Here is a 24,357-nt window from a genome sequence, read left to right as displayed (position 1 = left end):
GTCCGTTTAGCACAACATCTCATATTAATTATTATTAGAACTGATTTACGAGTATTACGCGAGAGAGAAGTTCCAACGCGATTAACGCGTATTGATTACGTTAAATTAGTAAAAATTCTTCATAGCTAAGATAAAGGTTCCATTAGAATTTTGATACTTTGAATTCTAATATAAATAAAAACAACTTGTGCTTATGAGGAAGTAAAGCTTAAATTGACAATTTCAGAAGGTGCCTACGTTCCATATAGTAGAAGAAATTCAATATATGATGTAGGTTAACATATTTGTTGTAAGTTTTCCGGTATCCGGTAATCATTACCGAGAAAAAAAAAATCAATCTAATTCAAATACGTTCATTTGACGTATATCCGCCGATATGGACCAATACTTTCAATACAGACATTCAACGATTGAACATACAGATTCAGATATAGAAGTAGTCTAGACGTGTTTTATTTTGGATCAATGTTGTTGACCTCTAACATAGAACGTGATAATATAAGACGTAAAAAAAAAACAAATATACACATATCAGCTTCATATGATATTTGTAAAACTAAATTGAAATTATTTACAGTATTAAATCATAATATTGTGTAATAAAACAATGTTAATTATATCGCATGATCGTGCTATAATCACCGGTTGCAATCGTATGGACCAGACAGCTACGAGTCGGCCAAACGAATCCAGTCCGTCATTGAATATCAACCAGTAAAACGTCAGTGCGAATTGCGACGCCGTGTTATCCAGACCATTTTGACAATGCTTAAAAATCCAAAATACATTTACGGTCCATCAGATCGCTTGATACCGGCCAATATAAACTTTGGTGAATTTATGTTAAAAAAAATAAATGAAAATAATGATAAAATCGCGTTGGTAAGTGCTAATTTATATTACGAAATGTTTGAAACGTAGTAACTAATGTTAATATTCTGATCGTTTTGTTGTTTCGCTGTGCAAATGGTAAACAACTAAATACACAGACTTAATATTACCACAGATAATTTAAATATTATTTGTTCGTTCTAAAAAGGTTACGTACAAAATACATCCATAATTTTATAAGAAAATCTTAGAAAACGTGTTATAAATTTTTTTATTTGATTTATCTTAGCCGCAATCAAAGTTGATAGATCTTTATAGTTGCATATTTATATTATTTAAACATTATTGTTTACATATTTACGTAAGCCAGTGGGTAGATAACGTGAAATATGCTCTAAACCTTAGGAAAACAGATCTGTGACAAACTTTGGAACATCAACAGGTTTTACTATTATGCTCTCTTGTAAACTTCGTAATTATTATAATCTCATCGCAGTATTATTTAATGAATCATGATAACGGGAATGGTCTTCCCTAATATGAATTTTTGATAAAATTTAACCGTACCTAAGTGAAACAGGAAGCTTTAATAATAATTTTATGAACGTATTTACGTTTACTTTTGTTGTAGGTACTCACTAATATATGTTATATATGTATATTCTACCTCTTATGTAATAGGTACTTGTGTGAGGCTCGCAAGGGTTGAATGAGGGTCTACATTAAACATTTATATTGAACGGAAAATATAAGTACAAAAAAACAAGAAAAAAATTGAGCGAGAACGCTTCAAATTTTTAAAATCACACATTGAGCGTAGAAGTATATCGACTCGTATGAACTCTTTTTTAAATAAAGCTTTTTTAAACAATCTGTAAATGTCCCTTTGCTCGGCTAAGGGTTCCTCTTCCTTCGAGGAGAAGGTTTGCAGCATATTCCACCACGCTATTCCAAAACGGGTTGGTGCGTACACATACAATTTCATTGAAATTAGACGCACGTAGGTTTTCTCACGTTGTCTTCAAGGAAGTCGAGGAAGCACGAAATTAATTATAAACACTAATTAAGCACACGAAAATTCAGTGGTGCTTATCTGAGTTTGAACCCACAATCATCACCATCATCATCTGTAGCTATTACGGAAATAACTAATTAAGTTTATTGTAGTTTGTTTTATTCAACCCTTCTCTAGATAAACGGGTCTACACATGAACAACAGACGTACCATCAACTTCAACAGGAAGCTATAAATCTCGCTGTCTCCCTCACACACTTAGGTGTTAAAAAAGGAGACGTGATCGCTATTAGTTCAGAAAATCGGAGAGAATTCTGGAGTACTTTGATTGGAAGTTCGTGCACGGGAGCTATCGTTACCACTATTAATGTTGGATATACGAATGGTAGGTTGATACCTAAAATACTTACGTACGTTATGGTAAGTGGTCACCACCAAGACAATGGCGCTTTAAGAAATATTAAGCATTCCTTACATCGCCAATGCGCCACCGACCTTGGAAACTAAGATGCTATGTCCCTTGCACCTGAAGTTAAATTGACTCATACCCAATGCTAAGATTGCTGTTTGACGATACATTAACCGATGGCTAGGTGGTACCAGAAAGCCCTACCACCAAGTTACCTACACCTAACTCGCTTCGCTGCATTATCAAAGGTCATTGGTGTATTATCACTAATAAGTTGTTGTCTTTTGTAACGACAAACTACACTGTATACTGATTTTTACTACAGAATCTAGCATAAACCCTACACTAAAATACTCGTAGCCTTCTGACGTACTCTAATCAAAAATCATTTGTTTAAATTTACTAATTATTACAAATTGTTATATTCCTAACAATAAAGACTATATAATCTACTATGTTTGAAAAAGTACGTCAATATGTTGATTTTCCTAATAAAAAGCCAACAAAAAAATATATGTCGGCACGCTGTCAGTCATTTTGATGACGTCAGATTGTTAAAAAAAACAGTCGTGTATGTACGTCCTGTACTCATTCAACGTTAACAGCTATAAATATTTAGTGTTTTTTGGTAAAATAATGAATTACAATCACTGTCGTTGGAGTGTAATGTACAAATACTAGCATTAAAACTTTTTTTATGGCATTGGCTGGCGGACGAGCATATGGTCCTGATGGTAAGTGGTCACCACCGCCCATAGACAAAGGCGCTGTAAGAAATATTAACCATTCCTTACATCACCTATACGCCACCAACCTTGGGAACTAAGATGTTATGTCCCTTGTGCCTTTGATTACACTGGCTCACTCACCCTTCTAACCGGAACACAACGATACAGAGTACTGTTACTTGGCGGTAGAATATCTGATGAGTGGATGGTACCTACCCAGACGGGCTTCCACAAAGCCCCAATAAAAAGAAGTCCAGAAAAGTTGTTTATCAAAGTGCCAGATGATATTAAAATGACAGTTTTTTGTCTATCACACCATGGCGGCTTGTGTTTTAGGTCATGTGATATACATACTAACGATTACGACTTTTAATTTTAATATAGTATATTAATAACGCGCTTTTATGACTATATAAAAATATTTAATTATATTTCTACATATATTTTAATTTTTATCAAAATTCATAATTTATGTTTCACTACCGAAAATACCCTATTGGTTTGGCTGGCGTAGGTAACAAAACAATTATTTGACAACGTCTAGCCAAAATTATCACGACCTTGAATAATCTCCCGTCGCGTCGTGTTTTTTGTCATAATCGTTTTTTGATTAGTGAGTTGGTGAACAACTGTATAATAATATCCTTGTTTTGCAACGATGGTCATTCTAGTTTAAAACTTATCGTTTTAGTCGGAATAAAAGTCTGAAACCAAATAATAGAAGGCTACTATATAAATATATTCAATTGGTGGTAGGGCTTTGTGAAAATCTATCGGGGTAGGATCCACCCTACTCATCACATATTCTCCCATCAATGAACAACACATAATATTCGCTGTGTTCCGGTTTAAAGGTGATTGTCAATCCCAAGGATCATAATATCTTAGATTGGTGGCATATTGGCGCTGTAATGAATTCTTTATATTTTTTACAATGACAATTTCTATGGTGGTAACCACCATTAGGTGGCACATTTGCCAGTCAGTCAACCTTTTTTTAAACTAACTTTAACGTATAGTTCGTTGAGAAAAGTACCGAAATTCTTTCATTACCCTCCGAAACATCAATAAATGTGCGGTGAGGTGAACTACACTATCGCAAACATCATTATTTACTTTTTTAATTGGATTAAGTATTCATAAATAATATCTATTATTATCAGAGATAATATTGCACAAAGTTATTAAAATAACCTTAAAATATATATATTTTCGTTTCCTTTATGACTATAATAACTTACTATTCTTGGTTGATATCTGCTTTATCGAAGATAATACAATTTCTTTGTTTAAATAGCTCTTTATTTATCAGTAGTCATTGTTCTGATATTTGACTTTCAAACAATAAAGCCGTTGAACTTTGGAATATGTTATACAATTTGATTGTTTTTATCGAGGTGGTTTTATGCAAGTCAGTGAAGATGGTTACCACTGATACACTTGTGAGAATTTAATACCTCACCTGAGGGATTGCGAAATAATAATTACCATATTTGATTGGTCTCTGATAGGTCCGTTAAGGTCCAATATTTTGGTTTTAAATATTTTATAAAAAGCCCAGCTTGAGTTCATCGTTATTTCATAATTCCTCAGATGAGCTGCTAATCGAATCTTAGAATGTTACATTAAAAGGGTTCGCTCCTAGAGACGGAGCGCATTCAACAATCCTCTATAAATTCTCTGGGCGAAAAAGAACCAGACCGCTTGTCAGCCATTAGAAATAAGGGATACATAATAATTAGTAGTACTGTCCAGTAAAGTCCCACTGCTGGGTAAACGCGTCCTCTCATATTTAAGAAGCTTGACATAATCCATTATGTCCGAGAAGTCTTAGTAGATAGAACGCGTGGATTACTTCAGAAGATTCCGGGGTCAAATCCTGTCATTTACTCTTAAATTTTTATGTGATTTTTTTTTGAGTCATGTCATGCTTAATTTTGAAAGACTTTGTTTAACAAGTACGCATATATCCATCAATCCGTAGTGTAGCGGCGACGTGGAATAATCTCCAAAGCTTCAACTTAATAATAATTACTAATTATTTTAAAAAAAAACGTTTTTCATTTTCAGATGAACTCAAACACGTTATGTCGATTTCAAAACCGAAATATATATTTTGTTCACCCTTCGCTTACAAAACGCATATGAAGATATACAAAACCCTCAGTCACTTAAAGCAGATCTTTATATTCGGCGATGAGAGTCCTTCAAATACAATTTTATACAAAGATTTAGCAATAGCAAATAACGATAAAACTAATAACGTTAAGCGTTACAAAATAACGCGTAACGTTACATTTGAGGAGTTCCAAGTGGTAGATGTTGAAGGACAAAATGACGTAGTATTAATTTTATACTCATCGGGAACAACAGGATTGCCGAAGGGAGTGATGTTGACCCATCTTAATGTCATAACGTTATGCTCGTAAGTACTATTTGGATATGTTCTAACTGCCTGTTTTCTTCTGAGTATTTTTGTTTATTTTAAAAGATATCTGGAACCTGAAAGCAGTGTCACCTATGTAGTCAGATCTGTAGCATCAAGATACCTACTCAAACACACCAAATTCTATCAAAATTTGTCAAGCTGTTTAGAAGTCGCAATGACACACACAATAGAATAATTAATATAAAGACGTATATATACAAAATATATTCGTCTCACAAAGAAAACTCTTTAAGAAATGGACTGCTCCTTAAATTTGGACAGGATGTTGTCATTTGAATAAACCATTTTTGGGAATATTTGTATTAAAATAACCGAGTGGGATTTTGAATGAGATACGCTATGTACAGACAGACATAATCAATAGCTCAACTGAATATAATGTCACAAGTGTGTCTCCAAACACAAGTACACTCGGTATTCTTACATCAGAAAGAGTTCAGACATTTGAGGCCTTTCGTGATTTCGTTGCATAGATAAATACGACCTTCCAAAGTCCAAGCCGTGACTTCAATCCAGGATTTAAGTATCACCAGACCCAATAGCTAACCACTAAAATAACGGGGCCCTGCTAAATCAAATTGTGATCTGCGATGTGATGTGAAAGTTTGTCCCAAGGCCTAATATGTTATAGAATGATCCCGTCAAGAATTCTCGGTATAAGTCTGTCAAATAATACCCCGGACTTAGACGATTAGAGGTAATCAATGGAGAGCCCGGGATCTTTCTAGACTATGATTGTGAAGGAATAAAAAGTGCCCTGTATTTGCGTACACATACATTAACTAAATAATATTTTTCAACGTTTACTTTCTTTACAGCCCTAGTTTTGTTTTACCGCCATTGAAGCCATTAAATATCACACCATGGTACCACTCAATGGGACTTCTCAGTACTTTAGCGAACTTTTGCAAGGGAGTTACGTCAGTTTACCTGCCCAAGTTCGAGGTGGAATTATACTTGAAGACTATTGAAAGATATGAGGTAGAATGTTTTTACTTTTGTCAATAATTAAATAGGTAGTATAGGTTTTAACCAGGCTTTGCAGACTTACTAATTATCCGACCAAAAAGGTCTTATACTTTGTGAGGCCATGTTTTGATCTGAACTGCAACAAACATAATAACAATAGGTGTTCAGACATTTTTAATGTAAGGATAAAGGAGTTATTATTGAAGAAATATTCTTTATTCGATAAAAATGTTTAAATCGTAACGTTAGAATATATAATTAAATGTAAAGCAACCAACGACCAACCGAGATTTCCAAGAGACGCCAGGAAGCTCAGTATTTTTTTTTATAAATAAAATACGTATATCATTAAATTAATTCGTCAACATATATGAACTGCACGATTTTTTGTTAACAGATTTCCCAGTTGGCGGTAGTGCCTGCAATGCTTATCGCTTTATGCAAATCAAATTTGAAATATGACACAAGTTCTGTCCAAATTATATTCTGTGGAGCTGCACCTTTATATGAAGAAACCGCGGAGGCTGTTAAGCAAAGGTAGTAATCGCATATTAAATCACTTGGAGACTAATTTAAGTTACTTGGTGGTTTTTGCAAGACCATCCGGGTTTGCATCGTATACTCATCACGTATTCTACAACCAAACAGCATTATTTGGTATTGTTGAGTGCAGGTTGGAAAGGTAATTAGCCAGATTAACTACTGGAACGACAGGAATAAGGGATAATACCTTAGGTTCCATGGTTGACGACTTGTTGGCGATGGCGGTTTATATTTGTTAAGGTGCCGATGTCTATGAGCACTCTTTAACACTTACTGTTACTTGGCTCATATACGCCTCCAAGTTTATGGGTTTTTAGTTTTTACTTTGCCAGTATTTTTTAGTACATACAAACTTTGGTGTGATGGTTTTATTTCGCGGTCATTCTCAACAGATACTTGTTAACTGTGCAGCCGTTTTGACAGTGCACAAGAACGCAATCATAGAGCCAATTTAAGGATCGTCTACAGATTTTTTTATAATATCAAATAAGCGTATGTTTGGTTTCCTGTATAAATTATGTTATAACACAATTCATATATTACAATGAATTTATGGATTTAATAAAAAAACAATTTCAGATTTCCGAGTGCACAGGCTATCCTTCAAGGCTACGGGATGACAGAAACGACTCTTGCTATTTCGGTCAACTTTAATCCAGACAAAATCGGTAGTGTTGGATCGGTAATCTCTCATACTGTTGCTAAGGTAAGTGTTTTTTTTATGACCTAAAACAAGGTAACGATATATATAACTAGTTGTCGCCCCCGGTCTCTATCGTGTTTTGGGGGTTGTTCGCCAGGCGTTGGGTGTTACATAGCCTATGTTCTAGCTGTCCTTGGGGTTCTAACTTGCGTCATGTCAAATTCGTTTCCCGTGAAAGCTTGATTAGAACGCGTACATCTTAACCGATGATTTCGGGTTTAAACCCAGCCAAGCACTACTAAATTTCCTGTGCTTATTTTGTGTTTATAATTCATCTCGTACTCGGCGGTGAAGGACAACATCGTGAGGAAACCCGTGTGTGTCAAATTTCAACGAAATTCTGCCACATGTGCATTCCACCAACCCGCATTGGAGCATCGTGGTGAAATATGCTCCTAACCTTCTCCTCAAAGGGAGAGGAGGCCTTAGCCCAGCAATTGAAAGCTTAACAGATAGATTTACTTTTGCATTTATAATATTAGTATACATTATTACGGAATATTTTCGTACAGCTCATATCAATGGTGAACTTATGAATCGTTGATTTCTTTTAATAGATTTTGTCGACGTTTGCTATTACAGGTCGTGAACCCAGAAACGAGAGAGCCTCTTGGTCCTAACGAAAAGGGGGAAATATGCGTGAAAAGCATTATGGGTATGAAAGGCTATGTAGGAAAGGACAGACGTGATGATTTCGATGATGAAGGTTTTATTAAAACCGGTGACATTGGGTACTATGACGAAGAAGGATATTTGTACATCGTTGATCGATTAAAGGAACTCATTAAATACAAAGCATATCAGGTGAGTTGGAGAGTTATTTTTTAATTATAGGTAGGCAGGCGAGCTCATTGTCCACCTGATGATAAAACACCACAGCCCTTTAACATTGGTGCTATCAGAAATAGAAACCGTTCCTTACATCGCCGAAGAGTTACTATACTCAATTTTGGAGCTAAGATGTTGTCTCCTTTATGGTTTCTGTTAGCAGGTAGGAATATCTGATAGGTACCAAGTATATTAAGTATCATACTTAAAAATCAAATCAATGATTTGGATCCTGAAATGAGCGCGTTTAAACAAACAAACTCTTCGACTTCATAATATTGAAAGTAGATAGCGCTTGAATCTTATCTGATAATTATTGTTTACAAGCAATTCAGGTATTACAATCTTCGATATTATGACCATTGGCTATATACAGGGTTATTCCCGTTAGGAGGTGATAGGGGTGACTATTTGCGATAATTTGAACCCCCATATGCATAATGCAAAAGTGAACCATTTTTGAGTTATCGCGTTTTTTAGATTTTTTCAAAATAAGTCTAAATTGCAATTTCAAAAATGTATTAAAAAAAAGTATCAATTAAAATCTATTTTTTTCTTCTGATTTATAAAAACGATTAAACACTGGATATTTTTTAATATTTAAACAATAATTATCGGTCCAAATTTAAAAATGCGAGACGGAAAACGATATTATTTCAATATTTTTTTCCCTCAAATATGCCTGAAAAACAAAAAAAAATCATTATGAAACTTGTTCTGCAGTAACGCCGGTTGATTTCTATATTTGGGGTCACATAGGGGTTAAGGTACTTAATAGAATACTCAAAATAGTATTTTATTAATTTTCATTTAATAGTTGGTATTAATTATTGGGAATTGATGTGTTAATTTATTGGTCAAACTATTCTAGATTAACTAAACCATTAGTTGCCAAATCTATTAAAATTTTGCTAGATTAACGGTTTAGTATATTAGGAATAAATATATTATAACGAATTTCAGGTACCACCAGCAGAAATAGAAGCAGTGCTCCTCAAAAACCCTGACATCCGAGACGCTGGTGTGATAGGTATTCCACATCCAACCGCTGGGGAGGTACCTCTAGCGTTCGTCGTGTTACAACCTGGGAAAACCCTTACAGAGAAGGATGTTCAAGACTTCGTCGCTGAACGGGTATGTTGAAATATACCATTTATTGATGTAAGAAGAACAGTTAATATATCCAGGCGACTCTCTGCCTGACAAACTTACTTATTACACAAAGAAACCATTAGAAATATATTAAATCATTAAAAAATAGTAAAATTGTCTATGTGTCTGTCTGTTGTGTTTGTCTTTGACAATCACAATCAGTCTAAATGCAAACACGGTTGTATGAAACTGTAACCGATTCCAATGGCTTTAAATATTAAGTTACATACATAACTGAACTTGAATTGACCTTGAAATGGGTATTTACTACAAATAAATGCCGAGAGGGCCGAGATGTTTCAGTGTTTAGAACACGTGGATCGTTTTTTATGGCATTTGTTGGCGGACGAGCATATGGGCCACCTGATGGTAAGTGGTCACCACCGCCCATAGACAAAGGTGCTGTAAGAAATATTAACCATTCCTTACATCACCTATGCGCCACCAACCTTGGGAACTAAGATGTTATGTCCCTACTAACCGGAACACAACAATACAGAGTACTGTTATTTGGCGTTAGTCCACTAATGAGTGGGTGGTACCTACCCAGACGGGCTTGCACAACGCCCTACCACCAAGTAAGCGTAAATAAGTATCTTAACCGATGATTATCAGTTCAAACCCAAAAATGTGTTAAAATTATATTGATTGACCACTGTTGAATTTTCATATTCTTAACGGAGAAGGAAAACATTTTGAAAAAAGCTGCATGTGTCTAATTTCAATAAAAAAATGTCACATGAGTATTGACCAAACTGCATTGAACCAGTAGATAATGCTCCTAACCTAACCTACAAGGAAGAGGAGACCTTAGCCCAGCAGTGGGATGTGTACAGGCTGTTACTTTACCTAAATAAATACCTGTTACATCAAAGTAATTATGAATATCCTTTCAGCTCTCAAATCCTAAGCATCTTCGTGGTGGAGTCAAATTCATAAATGAAATACCGAAGACCCAAACTGGCAAGATATTAAGAAAGGATTTAAGAAAAATGTTTAAATCCGCCAAAAGTAAACTCTAATGCTATACATATAAAGTCCTTTTTACGTTGGTTTTAAAAGGTTATTAAGTTTGATTTCAATTGAATCTGAAAAATACTATAATTTTTCCATTTTTTTTATATAGTGTTGTATGTTGAGAATTGTATATTTTAATAGAAATTACTCAAACATGTAATCCCTATGGGGTCAATGATATTTGATATGTGATTAAGACTGCTATGAGATCGATAATAATATTATTAATTTTAATATGAATTGTAAAAAAAAATTAATAAATGAGGTATTTTTTAAAGTTTGGAAACGGTTTCTAGTAATAAGACAAAATGACTTCTTAAATAAATTATTTTTTAATTTTGTGTTCATGTCATTTCAAAATATTAGTATTTGGGATGTTTTGTTATTGAAATACTTACTAACGGCTAATTTTCAAATTAAGAATAAAATTAAAATATAGCCAGTATATTGAAAATAATTTAAAAAAAAAAACAATTATGAATGAATGAATGTACGAAATTTATAAAACCTTTAAAAGCAATGTTCGTCGTCAGAACACATCGTAAAATTTATCTTTAAACGTCTAATGCTAGTATAAAATTCTGAAATGTTTTTTATCAGTCAGGTGATTTATAGCACAATTATTAGTATAATGATATCAAATGATAAAATAATAAACAGTTTTCGTTTTTAAATTTTAGATATATTTACATTCTCGGTCAAAGAATTGATAACGAAATATAGAAGGGTTAACACTCTCGTTGGCATATTATTATTTTTATTTCGAATTAAAACTGTATACTGTTTTATTTCCATGTATGAGTAATTGAAATTGTGTCAGGGAAATAGTGTATATGTGTGCGTATGTGTATATCAATCGTCACAGAAAATATTTATATAGTGATTTAGACCAACTGTTTGTAACGTAAAAACTATAAAAAAAATGCTAATACAATTTACACTGATTCAATATTTAAATTTGTAATAATAAGGGGTCATTCATTTACTACGTAAGACGATTTAGAGGGGGAGGGGGTCGACCATGTCTTATGTTTTCTTACAAGGGGGTGGGAAGGAGTTTCGATAATTCTTACGTAAGATCAAAAAAAAATAAAATTATTTGAAAAAACGCGGGAAACCGCGCGATTACTGAGGTTCGCTCGGTTGCGTACTTTTAGAACCTTTGAAATTACATGAGTTAAATAATAAACAGTAAAATAAACTAAACGTAAATTCATTTTCTCCTTTAGATTCTTACGTAATAAATATTAAACAGGGAAGCAGGGGGTCGGCCACTTCTTATTTTTTCTTATATTAGGGGGGGAAAGGGGTCAAAAACTAACGAAAATAGTCTTACGTAATAAATGAATAGTCCCTAAGCATGTATCCCATATATTTACAATTGCAATAAATTTTTGATTATCATAAAAAAAGAAAATTAGTTCATTCCTAATAAGACATTATATAGATTATATTAAATATGGCGGATCAACTGATATTGTTGTAAAAAGAATTCCATGTTCTAATCCGTTATATGAGGATAACTACTCGATTTCTTGTCAGTTCTATCCGAGACTACCAACCAAAGTCTAGAACTTTACATTAAAATTAACCTTGTAAATTTAAAAGTGTGTTCTTGTAAGAGTCTATTCGAATGAAGTATATTTTTATTTTGATGACCGTCAGAGGGATTTTAGTGAAATCAACTTATTTCCGGCGTCACAAAAATTCTAATATTAATATCTATATAACAGAACGATAATCGTTACAAGCTAATTCATGGGCTTACTGACTCGTCCGATATACTGCAATGCATAAAATTTCCCATCCCTCGTTCAAACAGTCGCCTGCCCAACTCTAGGACCTTTTGCCTTCCTACCTCTAGAACAAATGTTCTTAGCCACTCGCCTTTATACCGTATGTGTTCCTCTTACAATGGTATTAGTTATTATTACGATATTTTTGCCGACCGCTCTATAGCCTCATTAACAATTATTTAAAAAAAAATATTTCAATAGATTAAATAACTCAAATTAAACAAAAAAAAAATGTATGCTTGGTATCTGCTGCTCTCATGGACTAGACGCTAATTGGTACTTAATATTAAACGCATGCCGTGTCTACATCATGAAAAATGTAATCATGTGTATTTTTGTGATTGTCATTTTGTTTCGTAGACCTTTAAACATAAAATAAAAAAAAAAATAATCAACGCCTATCTCTACCCACAATGTACAACTTTAATTAGTAAAGTTATATTATAGTCCGTTATATATATATTTATGAGATTCCTTTATATATAGTAAGAGGGCGCCAATCTGAATTAAACGGCCATTAATTTTTCTATTTTGAACTCTTGATAGTAAGTACTTCAGTATACATAAATTGGTGGTTTATTTATGTTAAGATAAATTCGAAGTTAGACCTTTTTGCTTTGTTATTAAATTTAATTTTATGTTTTTATAAAACTATTTCACCTCGGGACGCTAAATATATATATCACAACCATAATTAAAGATAGCGCAAACAAACACAGGCCGTAATACGATAATATTATCTATAAATAATTTCTGTTTATTGTAAATTATTATCTGTGAATACTCATTGAACTTGAGATCAAAGTCATAAAGTATTTCAATTTTATAAGAAAATTGTTTAAGTGTTATGAAAAAAATGTTGAAAAACCCTCTCTACGTGTACGGCGATGAAGTGGTCGGTGTACCGTCACATTTAAACTTCGGTCAGTACATGGTGACCACTATGTGGAATTATGGAGATAAAATTGCAATGGTAAGTTTCTCTAACTCATTCGTACTTATGTACCATAAGCAGCTTTTGTCGAAGTAAAAAATTTGAAATCCACTAGTGGTTAGTGGACCACTATTTGGGCTTAGTGGATTTTTCTTACGATGTGTTCCTTCTATGTTATGTTCTTTGCACTTTCGGTGTTTTATGTCCATAAACTATTACGTTCGTCTAGAGGGTAGATTGTTTAAGGGAAGGTTATGAGGTTCCGAAATGAAATCCAGGGTATAGAGCCCATATCAGGTTAATCGGTGTATCTCATAGGAAGTTTTCGGTCTATCGACCTTGAGCCATGAGCTATTCCCCTATGAGCTGGGTAGTCTGCAGCTTATATCTCAAATAGCACGTATAGCCATTACTTTAGCCTGATCTATCTTAAGTCTGATTGGATTGCAGTCCAATCGGACTGATGATGATGTCGCCCTGATCGATTGCGACCACGACTGAGAGTCTCAAGGAAGACCAGCCAACTAATCAGAACATATTCTAGTGCTCAAATGTATACGCAAACATACATAGGTGCACTCTCAATGGCCTCACTGTCATAATCTGATGGGACGGACTCGACGCGACTGAAAAGAATCAGAGCGCAGGACTTTTGAGGTTTTGAGACCAGGACCCAGGAATCAGCGGCCTTATAAATAGCCATCAAACCAACGAGGCAATCAATCATATTCTATAACAATAAATCCATATTAGCTGCTGGAATGTTATTTGCCACCTCTCTGCGATCTCTCTTAGTTCTGATAGAAGTTCAAAAAGATCGACGTAACCATAATTCTTTTACGAGGTCGTTTTTGTTGTATAAGTATTAATCGGACTTGCGAGTTTACTCCGCTGTTATAATCAGTCAATTACGAATAAGATAACAGCAGATGATAACAATTACAACTATCTCAAAGATTACACATATATTTACTAGCTGTACCCGCGGCTTCCCCTTCTTAGTGCACCTTTAGGATACTAAAGGGATACGTGTGCCAAATTTCAAGTCTCTAAGTCCAGTGGTTTAGGCTGTGCGTTGTCTGTCAGTCACTCAGTCATTCAATCACTCTGTAACGGAAGAGTTTTATATATATTGATTGTTAGGAAACTATATAATACAAGCCCCCTTTTTCTTGGTTAATTTACGTGAATTTGCGGCTCCTATCGAACAAATAATAATATTTTATTAACTTTATAATGCTTGTAAGCATTATAGAAATATAATGTTGATGATGATGTCTCCGATTTTGGTCACAAAGGGAATTGAGCCAAATGCGATTTTATAGGTCATAAATATGTCAACACAGGTGCACTATGGTTTTCTGCCCGATACGACTATAGAGAGTTCAGGCAGGACTGAGGCAGGACTTACTTCAGTGTAGACACTGGCACTTTCCAATGACCAATCGGCGGCCAAACTCTTGGAAGACAAAACTACTCAGGGCATATTATAGGGCACAGGTGATTGCACAAACGCAGATTCACACCCTATTCCGTCACTCTCATAATCCGATGATGACCATGATCAGGAATAATTCAGGCTTTACGTGTTTTCCGAGGCACGGGAGTGTACACACTTCCAACTTCCAGACTTCGGGTTGTTACTGAGAATTTATCGACAGAAAAACCCAACAACTTGCTATCGGCTCGACCTGGGGTTTAAACCCGGAACCTCAGGATCTGTGACCTTTGAAAGATTCACTTGAACGACTCATCAGATCATTTAGGGCATTGAGATTTTTTAAGTTAGATACTAAACCAATGAGGCAGTTCTGTGATGAGTATATGATATACATAAAAATGAGTATATAGAACTTGTTGGTAGGTTTTTGAGCAAGCCCGTTGTGTTAGTGACCTACTCCTTACTCATCATATGTTCTACCGACAAACAGCAATATTTAGTATTGTTGTATTTCGATTTGACGGTAAGTGAACCATGGGCACAAGGAACATACCATATCGGTTCCCAAGGTCGGTGGTGCATTGGCGATGTAAGTAATGACTTTTTTACGGCGTCAATGTCTATGAGCTTTGGTAACCACTTAAAATCAGGTGGCCTATGTGTCCGTCTCCTTACCTTTGTCAAAATTCTCGAAACTGTCCTGTTTAATAAGTAAGTTGAGAGGAGAGGTGAGAGACGGAATGTATAGCATTTATGAATGAAAAGAGAGATAAAAACCAAAGAAAAGATGGCTAGTAAAATAGATATGACTATTTATGGTTACTAGTAGAACGAAGAAGATAAATTTATTTCTACGATCATTACAGATTAATGGAATCACTGACGAAAGACTGACATATCGAGACATAGTAAAGGACGCCATGAATATAGCTGTCTCCCTCACTCGTATAGGAGTGAAGCGAGGAGATATTGTCGCAATATGTTCAGAAAATAGACAGGAGTATTGGAGCACGTTTATTGGCACTTCCTGTACTGGGGCTACATTCACTGCTACCAATTCGGCATATACTAAAGGTAACTTTTTAAATATTAACATATAGTGTAAGAAGACGAGTCGAGATGGCCCAGTGGTTAGAACGCGTGCATCTTAACCGATGATTTCGGGTTCAAACCCAGACAGGCACCACTGAGTTTTTATGTGCTTAATTTGTGTTTATAATTCATCTCGTGCTCGGCAAAGGAAAACATCGTGACGAAACCTGCATGTGTCTAATTTCAACGAAATTCTGCCAAATGTGTATGCCACCAACGCGCATTGGAGCAGCGTGGTGGAATATGCTCCTAACCTTCTCCTCAAAGGGAGAGGAGGCCTTAGCCCAGCAGTGGGAAATTTACAGGCTGCTAATGCTGTAAGAAGAAGAAAGAAACCAAACGTCATAAAGACCAGCCTTCACAAAGTTCTACCGCTAGGAACTTCTAAATATATAATTTGTGTTTCAGATGAACTCTTACACGTTCTAAATATATCAAAACCAAAAATGATATTTTGTTCCCAACACGCTTACAAAGTACACGAAAAGACCTTACGAAGTCTGTCATACATGGAGAAGATTATTATATTCGGTACAGATAGACCACCAAACACACTTTTGTACAACGATTTAGTAAAAAATAATACGAATATCACGTTAGAGAACTTCAGAGCAGCTGATGTAGTAGGACAGACGGACACAGCCGTTATATTATACTCGTCTGGGACCACGGGACTGCCGAAGGGTGTCATGTTGAATCACTTAAATATTTTGACAACATGCAATATGTAAGTTTTTTCGTCTAATGTACTCGTATTTTAGAGGGGAACTAATATGCCAGAAGTAGGCCAACTTTGCCAATAGATGCTGGCAAAGTATAAACCGCTTCGTATATCAACAATGCATTACCATCCATGAGATCTAAGATGTTTCTTGTGTATGTAATTACATTGGCACTCTGCACCTTCTTTACCGAATAATTTGATGCGTATCTCTCCACATACTTAAAAAAAAATAATAGATATCCAGTGCACATTTGAAAATAAATTATATTATTTTAAAAATATTAAAAAATATAAATGGTTTTACAAAGGCGAATATCGAGGCTAAAGCATTCCAAAATATGAAAGTAATGCTGTTTGTCTGTTGCTCTTTCAAGACCAAGCCACTGAACCGAATTTGACGAAATTAGGCATTACTACTTTTTCTGCCTCACAGTTGACGGCCAACCCAAAAAAACACGCGAAGCCGCGAGCGACAACTACTGTTAAATAAAAAGCGGAAATTAAGAATATATTTCAAACTGTAAACTGTTTGAAATATATGGATATTTGTTTCATTGAACGTGAATCACTAATTCATTAATAATTGACAGAAAGTAAGGTGTAAATTCATACATTTTTCAGGTCGAGCACCATGAACCCAAAGGAGTCGTCTTTGACTATTACCCCGTGGTACCACACTATGGGTCTAATAGGAAACTTAAGAATATTTGCTAACGGTGGTTATTTCGTATATTTACCTAAATTTGACAGTGATCTTTACTTAAAGACAATTGAAAGATATCAAGTAAGTATTTGAAAGTATTTTCTTTAAAAAATTGTTACTAGATCTTGCGGGTTTTAATTGAAGGTAGGAGTTCAAATTTCAGGCAAATATCCTTTGTTTCTTGTAATAAGTGTGGATCAAGTGTTTGTCGTACATCTTGTGCCCAAAATTATAGGATCGTTAAGCTAAATACTTTTTACAAAATACATATATATTTTAAAGAAAAATTAATGGATTAAAATTTTTATCTTTTAAACTGTACCAAATATTTAGTAGGTAAACAAGTTACTTTTAGACATTTCAACTTCGGACAACAAATTTTAAAGTTAAAAATTTCAAATTATTTACGCAATAATAATTCTTCTTGTAATTAAAAAGACTTACACAATTGCTGAATAATATTTTCTATTAAGTTCAAATTTGTAGGAACAAATTTGAACACACTGCATTACACGATCGTGACATTTCAGTAAGTGATACATTGCATTATTTTAGTAAACATGTATGTCTTTTAAAATATGATACCTTCATCAAAATAGTATCAACATAACCCTAGCTTAAAAATCGATATCACAAGTGTGTCGTTAGTCAAAGAAAACATCGTTAGGAAAATTCATATGTCTCATTTCAATTAAATTCTGCCACATGTATATCCTACCCGAATTGGCGCAGTGTGGTCGGGTGAATAAGCTCCAAACCTCGCCTTAGCCCGCGGAACATTTACAGGCCGTTACTTTACTTTACTTTTACTATTATATACGTAAGTGAGATACGAAATGAGTTGTCACAGAATAACTACATCTCTTCGTAAAAAAATTGTTATTAAATTAAACAAGTGAAATTTAAAACAATTTCTGAAGAAATATTTAGCAACTGGACAATTTCTTTAACAATTCGTTTCTCTGGCCACACAATGTTTTTATTTAGTCTTTATATACAAAATAATTAGTAACATTAAGTCATTAAATATATACAAATATGAATTAAAAAGAGTTTCTCTACAAATCATGATTGCATGGAACGGTGGCAAGAATGCTAGCAGAATTTCCTCGTTTAATCGCAATTCCGTCCTCTGGGCAAAAACGAACCAGCTCTTGTGTCACCAGTGGAGGCAATAAGGCGAGGTATACTTTTAATGAAGCTTTTTGCACTACTACCCTAAGGTCCAAGTGTTTAAACGACAAATGTGACAGAAACAAAATTTGGAATAAGACACGAATATTTGTATCATTTGTTTCTTTCAGTTTTTTTTCTGGTTTCAGATCGTCCAGATTGTAGTAGCGCCTCCAGTATTAGTTGCACTTTGTAAGTTTCAATCGAACTATGATGTCAGTTCGGTAAAGTTAGTTTACTCCGGAGCAGCACCATTGAGAAGTGACACCATAAAAGCAGTTAAAGACAGGTATCTGTATAAAATAATACATTAATTAAACCCTAATCAATAAGGCAATTCAATATTTAATTGTATTTTACTAACATGACTGTTTTTCGAAACGTTGAAAAACTACTGAGTTTCTCGCCGGTTCTTCTCGGTAGAATCTACATTCCGAACCGGTGGTAGCTTCACTTAATATAGTTTGTTAAATGAGGATTCAAAAGTGCTTGTAAACTTGAATAATGTATATTTTGAATCAAATCAAATCAAATAAATAAAAACTAATTTCATTCGTTAGATTTCCAAATGTAACGAGCGTCCTTCAAGGCTATGGGATGACGGAAGCCACTTTTGGAGTCACGAGAGACTCGTATGATACAGCTCACTTGTCTAAAACAGGCAGCGTGGGACGTGTGGTCTCCAGCTGTATTATTAAGGTGGAGTATTCACTTTATACAACGATTATATAAGCAAATGGAGTTAACAAATGACGCTCAAGGACCTTCATGCTTCTATATCTGTCTCTGTTGAATACAAATCGATCCAAATGGTCGCAAATAAAGTTTTTGCTGAGACCTGTTATTTTTATTACTATTAAGGTAAGCGGACAAGAAAGTCGGCTAATTTATGGTATGTGATCACTACCACCCAAAAATACTTGTGCCGATAGAATAACCATATCTTAAATTTCCAGTGCCCCCCCCCAACTTTGGGAATTAATATGTTATGTCCCTTGTCCCTGTAGTTAAACTGGCTCACTTTTCCAGCCACAACACAACCCACAAGCTTGCACAAAGTCTTACCGCCAAGTGAAAACAAACAGTTGCTTCCGAATAGAGTACCTGATTTATTTTCCGAAAGCGATTCATAGTCTCTCTTTTACTTTTAAACTTTGAACTTTAAATATACCTATCCCCACAATTGAAGGTTGTAGATATAGATACGAAAGCACCATTAGGTGTCAATCAACCAGGAGAGATCTACATAAAGGGCCCTTTGGTTATGAAGGGCTACATTGGAAAAGATAGAAGCGAAGATTTCGATGATGAAGATTTCTTTAAAACTGGTGATATTGGGTACTACGATGAAGACAGATGCTTTTTCATAGTGGACAGATTAAAGGAACTTATTAAATACAAGGGTTATCAGGTAAATTAGAATTTACTTTGAATGTTTAAATTTTTGCCATTTTTTTTTATGAAGTAAATGTATATTAAGTACAGATAATCTTTATTTATTGCACGACGAGATTTAAATTAAAGTAAACTATGTTTTACAAAATTGTATTAGAATGCGACCGGTGGTCTTAACGCTGAAGAAACGTCTGACCTGTAGATTTCTTCGTGAAGTTTTCCTTCAATGTCGAGAACGAGATAAATTAAAAATACAAATTAAGCACACGTAAATTGAACGGTTCTTGCGATGCGATTCTGTTTAAACTCACTTCGTATCTCACTCGTGAAATGTTGTTGTGACATTCGACTTACGGTGATACGCCATTTTGATATGTGTATCCTGTAAATTTTATTATAGTAAATGTTACATATCACATTCTGACGATACACGCTTGTTTCTGCGGTGAGTTTCGAGTTTCTTTTTATAGAATACTTCTACTGGGTTTGGTTCATCAATCGATATTAAGGCATTCTTGTTATAATTAGAGCCATCACGGCTCTTAGAGAGAGCAGACCAAATAGTATTCCAACCATTTTTACATAGTGACCACAAATTTGTCAGTTTAAAGTCATTATCATCAGGCTCAGGGACAATTCTACTAACATATAACGTTCATCAAACACGTGGCGGTCTAATTTATACGTTATTTATGGACGCGGTTCAGAAAACTTCAATAAATATTACGTAACAACTGTATTCCTACATTAATCGCTCTTCGGGCTTCGTCTATCTCATTCTCGTCCACTTCAAATGGTGGAGCCATAGCTACCGGGATTCAGAGCGAACGGCGGCTGTTCGCGAATTCGAGTCGTACTATGTTCGTTTTCATACGTGCGTGCCCGACTTCTCGATAGTCAAATGCGGATAATTATACTAGCTTAAAACGATAATTATACGTTCCTAATTCAATTCAGATCCAACTTCGATTTTTAAATTAAGCACATGAGAGTTCAGTGGTGCTTGTCTGGATATTAACCCGTAATGATATTTATTTTGTATGTAAATATATATAAAAAATTTTTAAAGCTTATCGACAAACATAACAGTTATAGAGCTAATTTTTGATAGTATTCAGGGTAGGATATTAAAATCATTAACTATTCCCAAGGTACCGCCGGCAGAAATAGAAGCGGTTTTACTTCAACATCCAAGTATACGTGACGTTGGAGTTGTTGGGATTCCCCATGCTGATGCGGGGGAAGTACCGCGTGCTTACGTCGTTGTACAACCAGAGGCTAATGTAACTGAAGATGAAATTAAGAATCTTGTAAAGGAAAAGGTAAATGGTTTTCATTTTTGACTATTTTACTAGTTATTTTAGCTCAAATTAAATGAAAATCATTTGTGAATTTTGATGAAAATCGTTTGTGTAAGCCAATGCGCCACCAACCTTGGGAACTAAGATGTTATTTACCTTGTGTTTGAAGAGTGAGTGAGCCAGTGTAACTACAGGTAGTTACACTTGGTCACTCACTCTTCAAACCGGAACAATACTGAGTACTGTTGTTTAGCGGTAGAATATCTGATGAGTGGGTGGTACCAGACGGGCTTGCACAAAGCCCTACCACCAAGTAAATATATAGATTTACCTATAAACAAAATATGTCCGGCACGGGACGACCGACAGACATGATATCATTGACGGGAATTCGTTTCCGTGTCCTCTTGACTCAGCTGACTCAGTCCTCAAACCGGAACTTAATTAAGTATTACTGTTTGACGGTAGAATACCTATACAGACGGGCTTTCACAAGGCTCCTACCACCAATTGCCATTCATTCTGAGTTTTAAAAAATGCATTTGTTGCAGCTATCAAATCCGAAGCATCTCCGCGGTGGAGTTCAGTTCGTAAAAGAAATACCGAAGAATCCCAGTGGGAAAATTTTGAGAAGAAAGCTAAGGGAGATGTCGCAGATTAGAAACGAGGCGAAAAGCAAGTTATAATATAAGGAAACGTTAAATAGAAGTTTTCAATATGACCGCCGACTCAAGAAATTACGAAAAATATATATGTATTTAGATTGACTAAGTATTAAATTTTATTTAGGGAAATAAGTTTTTTTTATTCGTTCCCCCATATTTTTATAAGTTTTTAAAGCAGACGATTGTTTATAAATATAATCAATGTTTAAATTATCTTGAACAAAACATAATTAGTATTGGATTTGGGGATCTTAATTTTTTCCATGAAGTGTAAAGTGACTACAGATTTTTGCACAGTGTGCAAAAGTGTTCATACACATTCATCATGACGAGCTCCGTGGTCGAGTAGTGTGTACACAGGTTTTCATGGGTACGCCACTCTGAGGTCCCGGGTTCGATTCACGGCCGAGTCGATATAGAAAAAGTTCATTCGTTTTCTATAATGTTTAAGGTCTGGATGTTTGTGGTACCGTCGTTACTTCTGATTTTCCATAACACAAGTGCTTTAGCTACTTACATTGGGATCAGAGTAATGTATGTGATGTTGTCCAATATTTATTTATATTTATTTAAGACACTGTTTGATCACGCTGTATAAAATGCTCATTAAAAAAATATCAACTTTAAAAAAGTAATATTATCACGATCAATACTTATAGTAATCAATAGTTGATAAAACTCTTTATTGATATAGTTTGATAAGATATATGTTTATTTTAATCAGTTACATAATATACCTAACTAATAATATTACTTATAAATAATAAATATGTCTGTCTGTTTATTGAATCTACACGATGAAAATGTCATTAAATATTTATTTTGTTAAATAAATGTTTTCGACCGCGGATTCCTCTTGCTGCATACGAAATTCCATCTAATTCGGTTCTGTGGTTTGGCCGAGAAACAGCAACAGACAGACAGACAAAATTACATTCGCGTCATATTACTTTAAATTTATTAATATCATCTATCTTTTTGGATAGATGATAGAATTAGAGATGGCCCAGTGTTTAGAATGCGTGCATCTTAACCGATGATTTTGGGTTCAAACCCAGGCAAGCACCACTGAATTTCATGTGCTTAATTTGTGTTTATATAACATCGTAGCATGCAGGTTTCCTCACGATGTTATATAACAATATAACTCTAATTCAAACGAAAGAGTCTAATTTCAACGAAATTCTGGCACATGTGTATTCCACCAACCCGCATTGAAGCAGCGTGGTGGAATATGCTCCAAACCTTCTCCTCAAAGGGAGAGGAGACCATAGCCCAGCAGTGGGAAATTTACAGGCTGCTAATCTATCTGTTATGTAGTTAACCTGAGACTATGAAAAAAAAACACAATCAAGTTACAACATTAACATAAAAAAACATACAATTTTATGCCTAAAGCTGTATAAAGAGAAAGTTGAGGTCATATTAAATCCGACGTTTTTAATGAAACACAACATATGTAGTCATCGTTAAAACTTACCACAGATTGCGCAACCAAACGTAACTTGTTAATCTATATTATACAGGTTTTAGCTTTAAACAAAATATGTCCGAAACGGGGAGCCCGGCGGATTTGTAACATAATAGAACAATTATAGAAAATTAAAAAGTTAAATAAATAAAAACACGGTTGTTTTAATAAAATCAATATTTCTTGTAATTGATGATGTCTTGACCGAGATGTCTTTCTATCATGGCGGTTAATCTCAATGGAGACCAGTCAACTACACAGGACTAGTGCACAAATGCATGCGAAACAGGTCCACTTTCTATTATCTAAGCCTCATAATCCGATGGGACGGCATATCCGACATGGCCAGAAAGACTTTAGACGTATATTCAACGGCTTTACTTGCTTTCCGAGGCACGGAAGTGAAGACGCTTCCAACTTCCAGATTCTAGACAGGCTGAGAATGTTGCTACAGATAAACCCAATAACTTTTGACCTGGGATTTTAACCTAGAAGAACCTCGGGATCTGTAGCTTCCACTAAACCAACGAGGACGTCAAGAACTCATGATTATATATGAAGCAACGCAGTATATAGCATATGCGTCATACACACGAGGAAGTACGTAATTGCGGCAAAGAGGGGGCAGGACGGCATACGAGGGCGGAGTGGGGGCATGACGTCGTATGAGGACGTCATACGGTTTGCCGTCACGGTACAAAAAACGGTCTTATCCCCAAGACGCGTAAACAGACATTTGTTGTCTGTATGTCAAATAAATATATGAGGTCAATGGCACTATTAGACGCGCTACATGCGATGATATTACGTTTACAGAACCAATTAACACCGTACCTTTAATTTTTGAACGAGCATTTTCCCGTTCAATAGTTTAACAATCTCTTAAAGTAGTTTCGTCTTCGAACAAAAATATATAAGTAGGTAAGCGTTCCGTTTGGTTGTTTTGTATGTCAGTCCAAGGAACACAGGATTCCATACCGTTATTTAAAAGAAGAGGTGCTCCACAACTTCAGCATCA

The 24,357-nt window shown here is 34.9% G+C and overlaps 3 protein-coding genes across 4 annotated transcripts in view; 2 read left to right on the top strand and 1 right to left on the bottom strand.

Annotated features, from left to right (window-relative positions):
• LOC113391816 (isochorismatase domain-containing protein 1-like) overlaps positions 1 to 24,357 on the bottom strand; it is a 456,430-nt gene that overhangs the window by 330,531 nt on the left and 101,542 nt on the right. The gene's annotated exons all lie outside the window — the stretch shown is intronic.
• Positions 702 to 10,981, top strand: LOC135194261 (uncharacterized). The gene is made up of 9 exons (XM_064219575.1): positions 702 to 882; positions 2,024 to 2,231; positions 5,054 to 5,408; positions 6,251 to 6,413; positions 6,799 to 6,938; positions 7,524 to 7,650; positions 8,230 to 8,451; positions 9,439 to 9,609; positions 10,524 to 10,981. Exons 1-9 carry the CDS (start codon positions 766 to 768, stop codon positions 10,647 to 10,649), a joined length of 1,629 nt encoding a protein of 542 aa, XP_064075645.1. The 5' UTR covers positions 702 to 765; the 3' UTR covers positions 10,650 to 10,981.
• On the top strand, positions 13,221 to 21,953 carry LOC113391914 (luciferin 4-monooxygenase-like). The gene is made up of 9 exons (XM_026628043.2): positions 13,221 to 13,413; positions 15,682 to 15,889; positions 16,316 to 16,634; positions 17,253 to 17,415; positions 18,657 to 18,796; positions 19,068 to 19,206; positions 19,697 to 19,918; positions 21,054 to 21,224; positions 21,755 to 21,953. Exons 1-9 carry the CDS (start codon positions 13,288 to 13,290, stop codon positions 21,887 to 21,889), a joined length of 1,623 nt encoding a protein of 540 aa, XP_026483828.2. The 5' UTR covers positions 13,221 to 13,287; the 3' UTR covers positions 21,890 to 21,953.

This window comes from Vanessa tameamea, chromosome 28, assembly GCF_037043105.1.
Source record: "Vanessa tameamea isolate UH-Manoa-2023 chromosome 28, ilVanTame1 primary haplotype, whole genome shotgun sequence".
Lineage (NCBI taxonomy): Eukaryota > Metazoa > Arthropoda > Insecta > Lepidoptera > Nymphalidae > Vanessa > Vanessa tameamea.
This window is presented reverse-complemented; position numbering and strand designations above follow the sequence as displayed.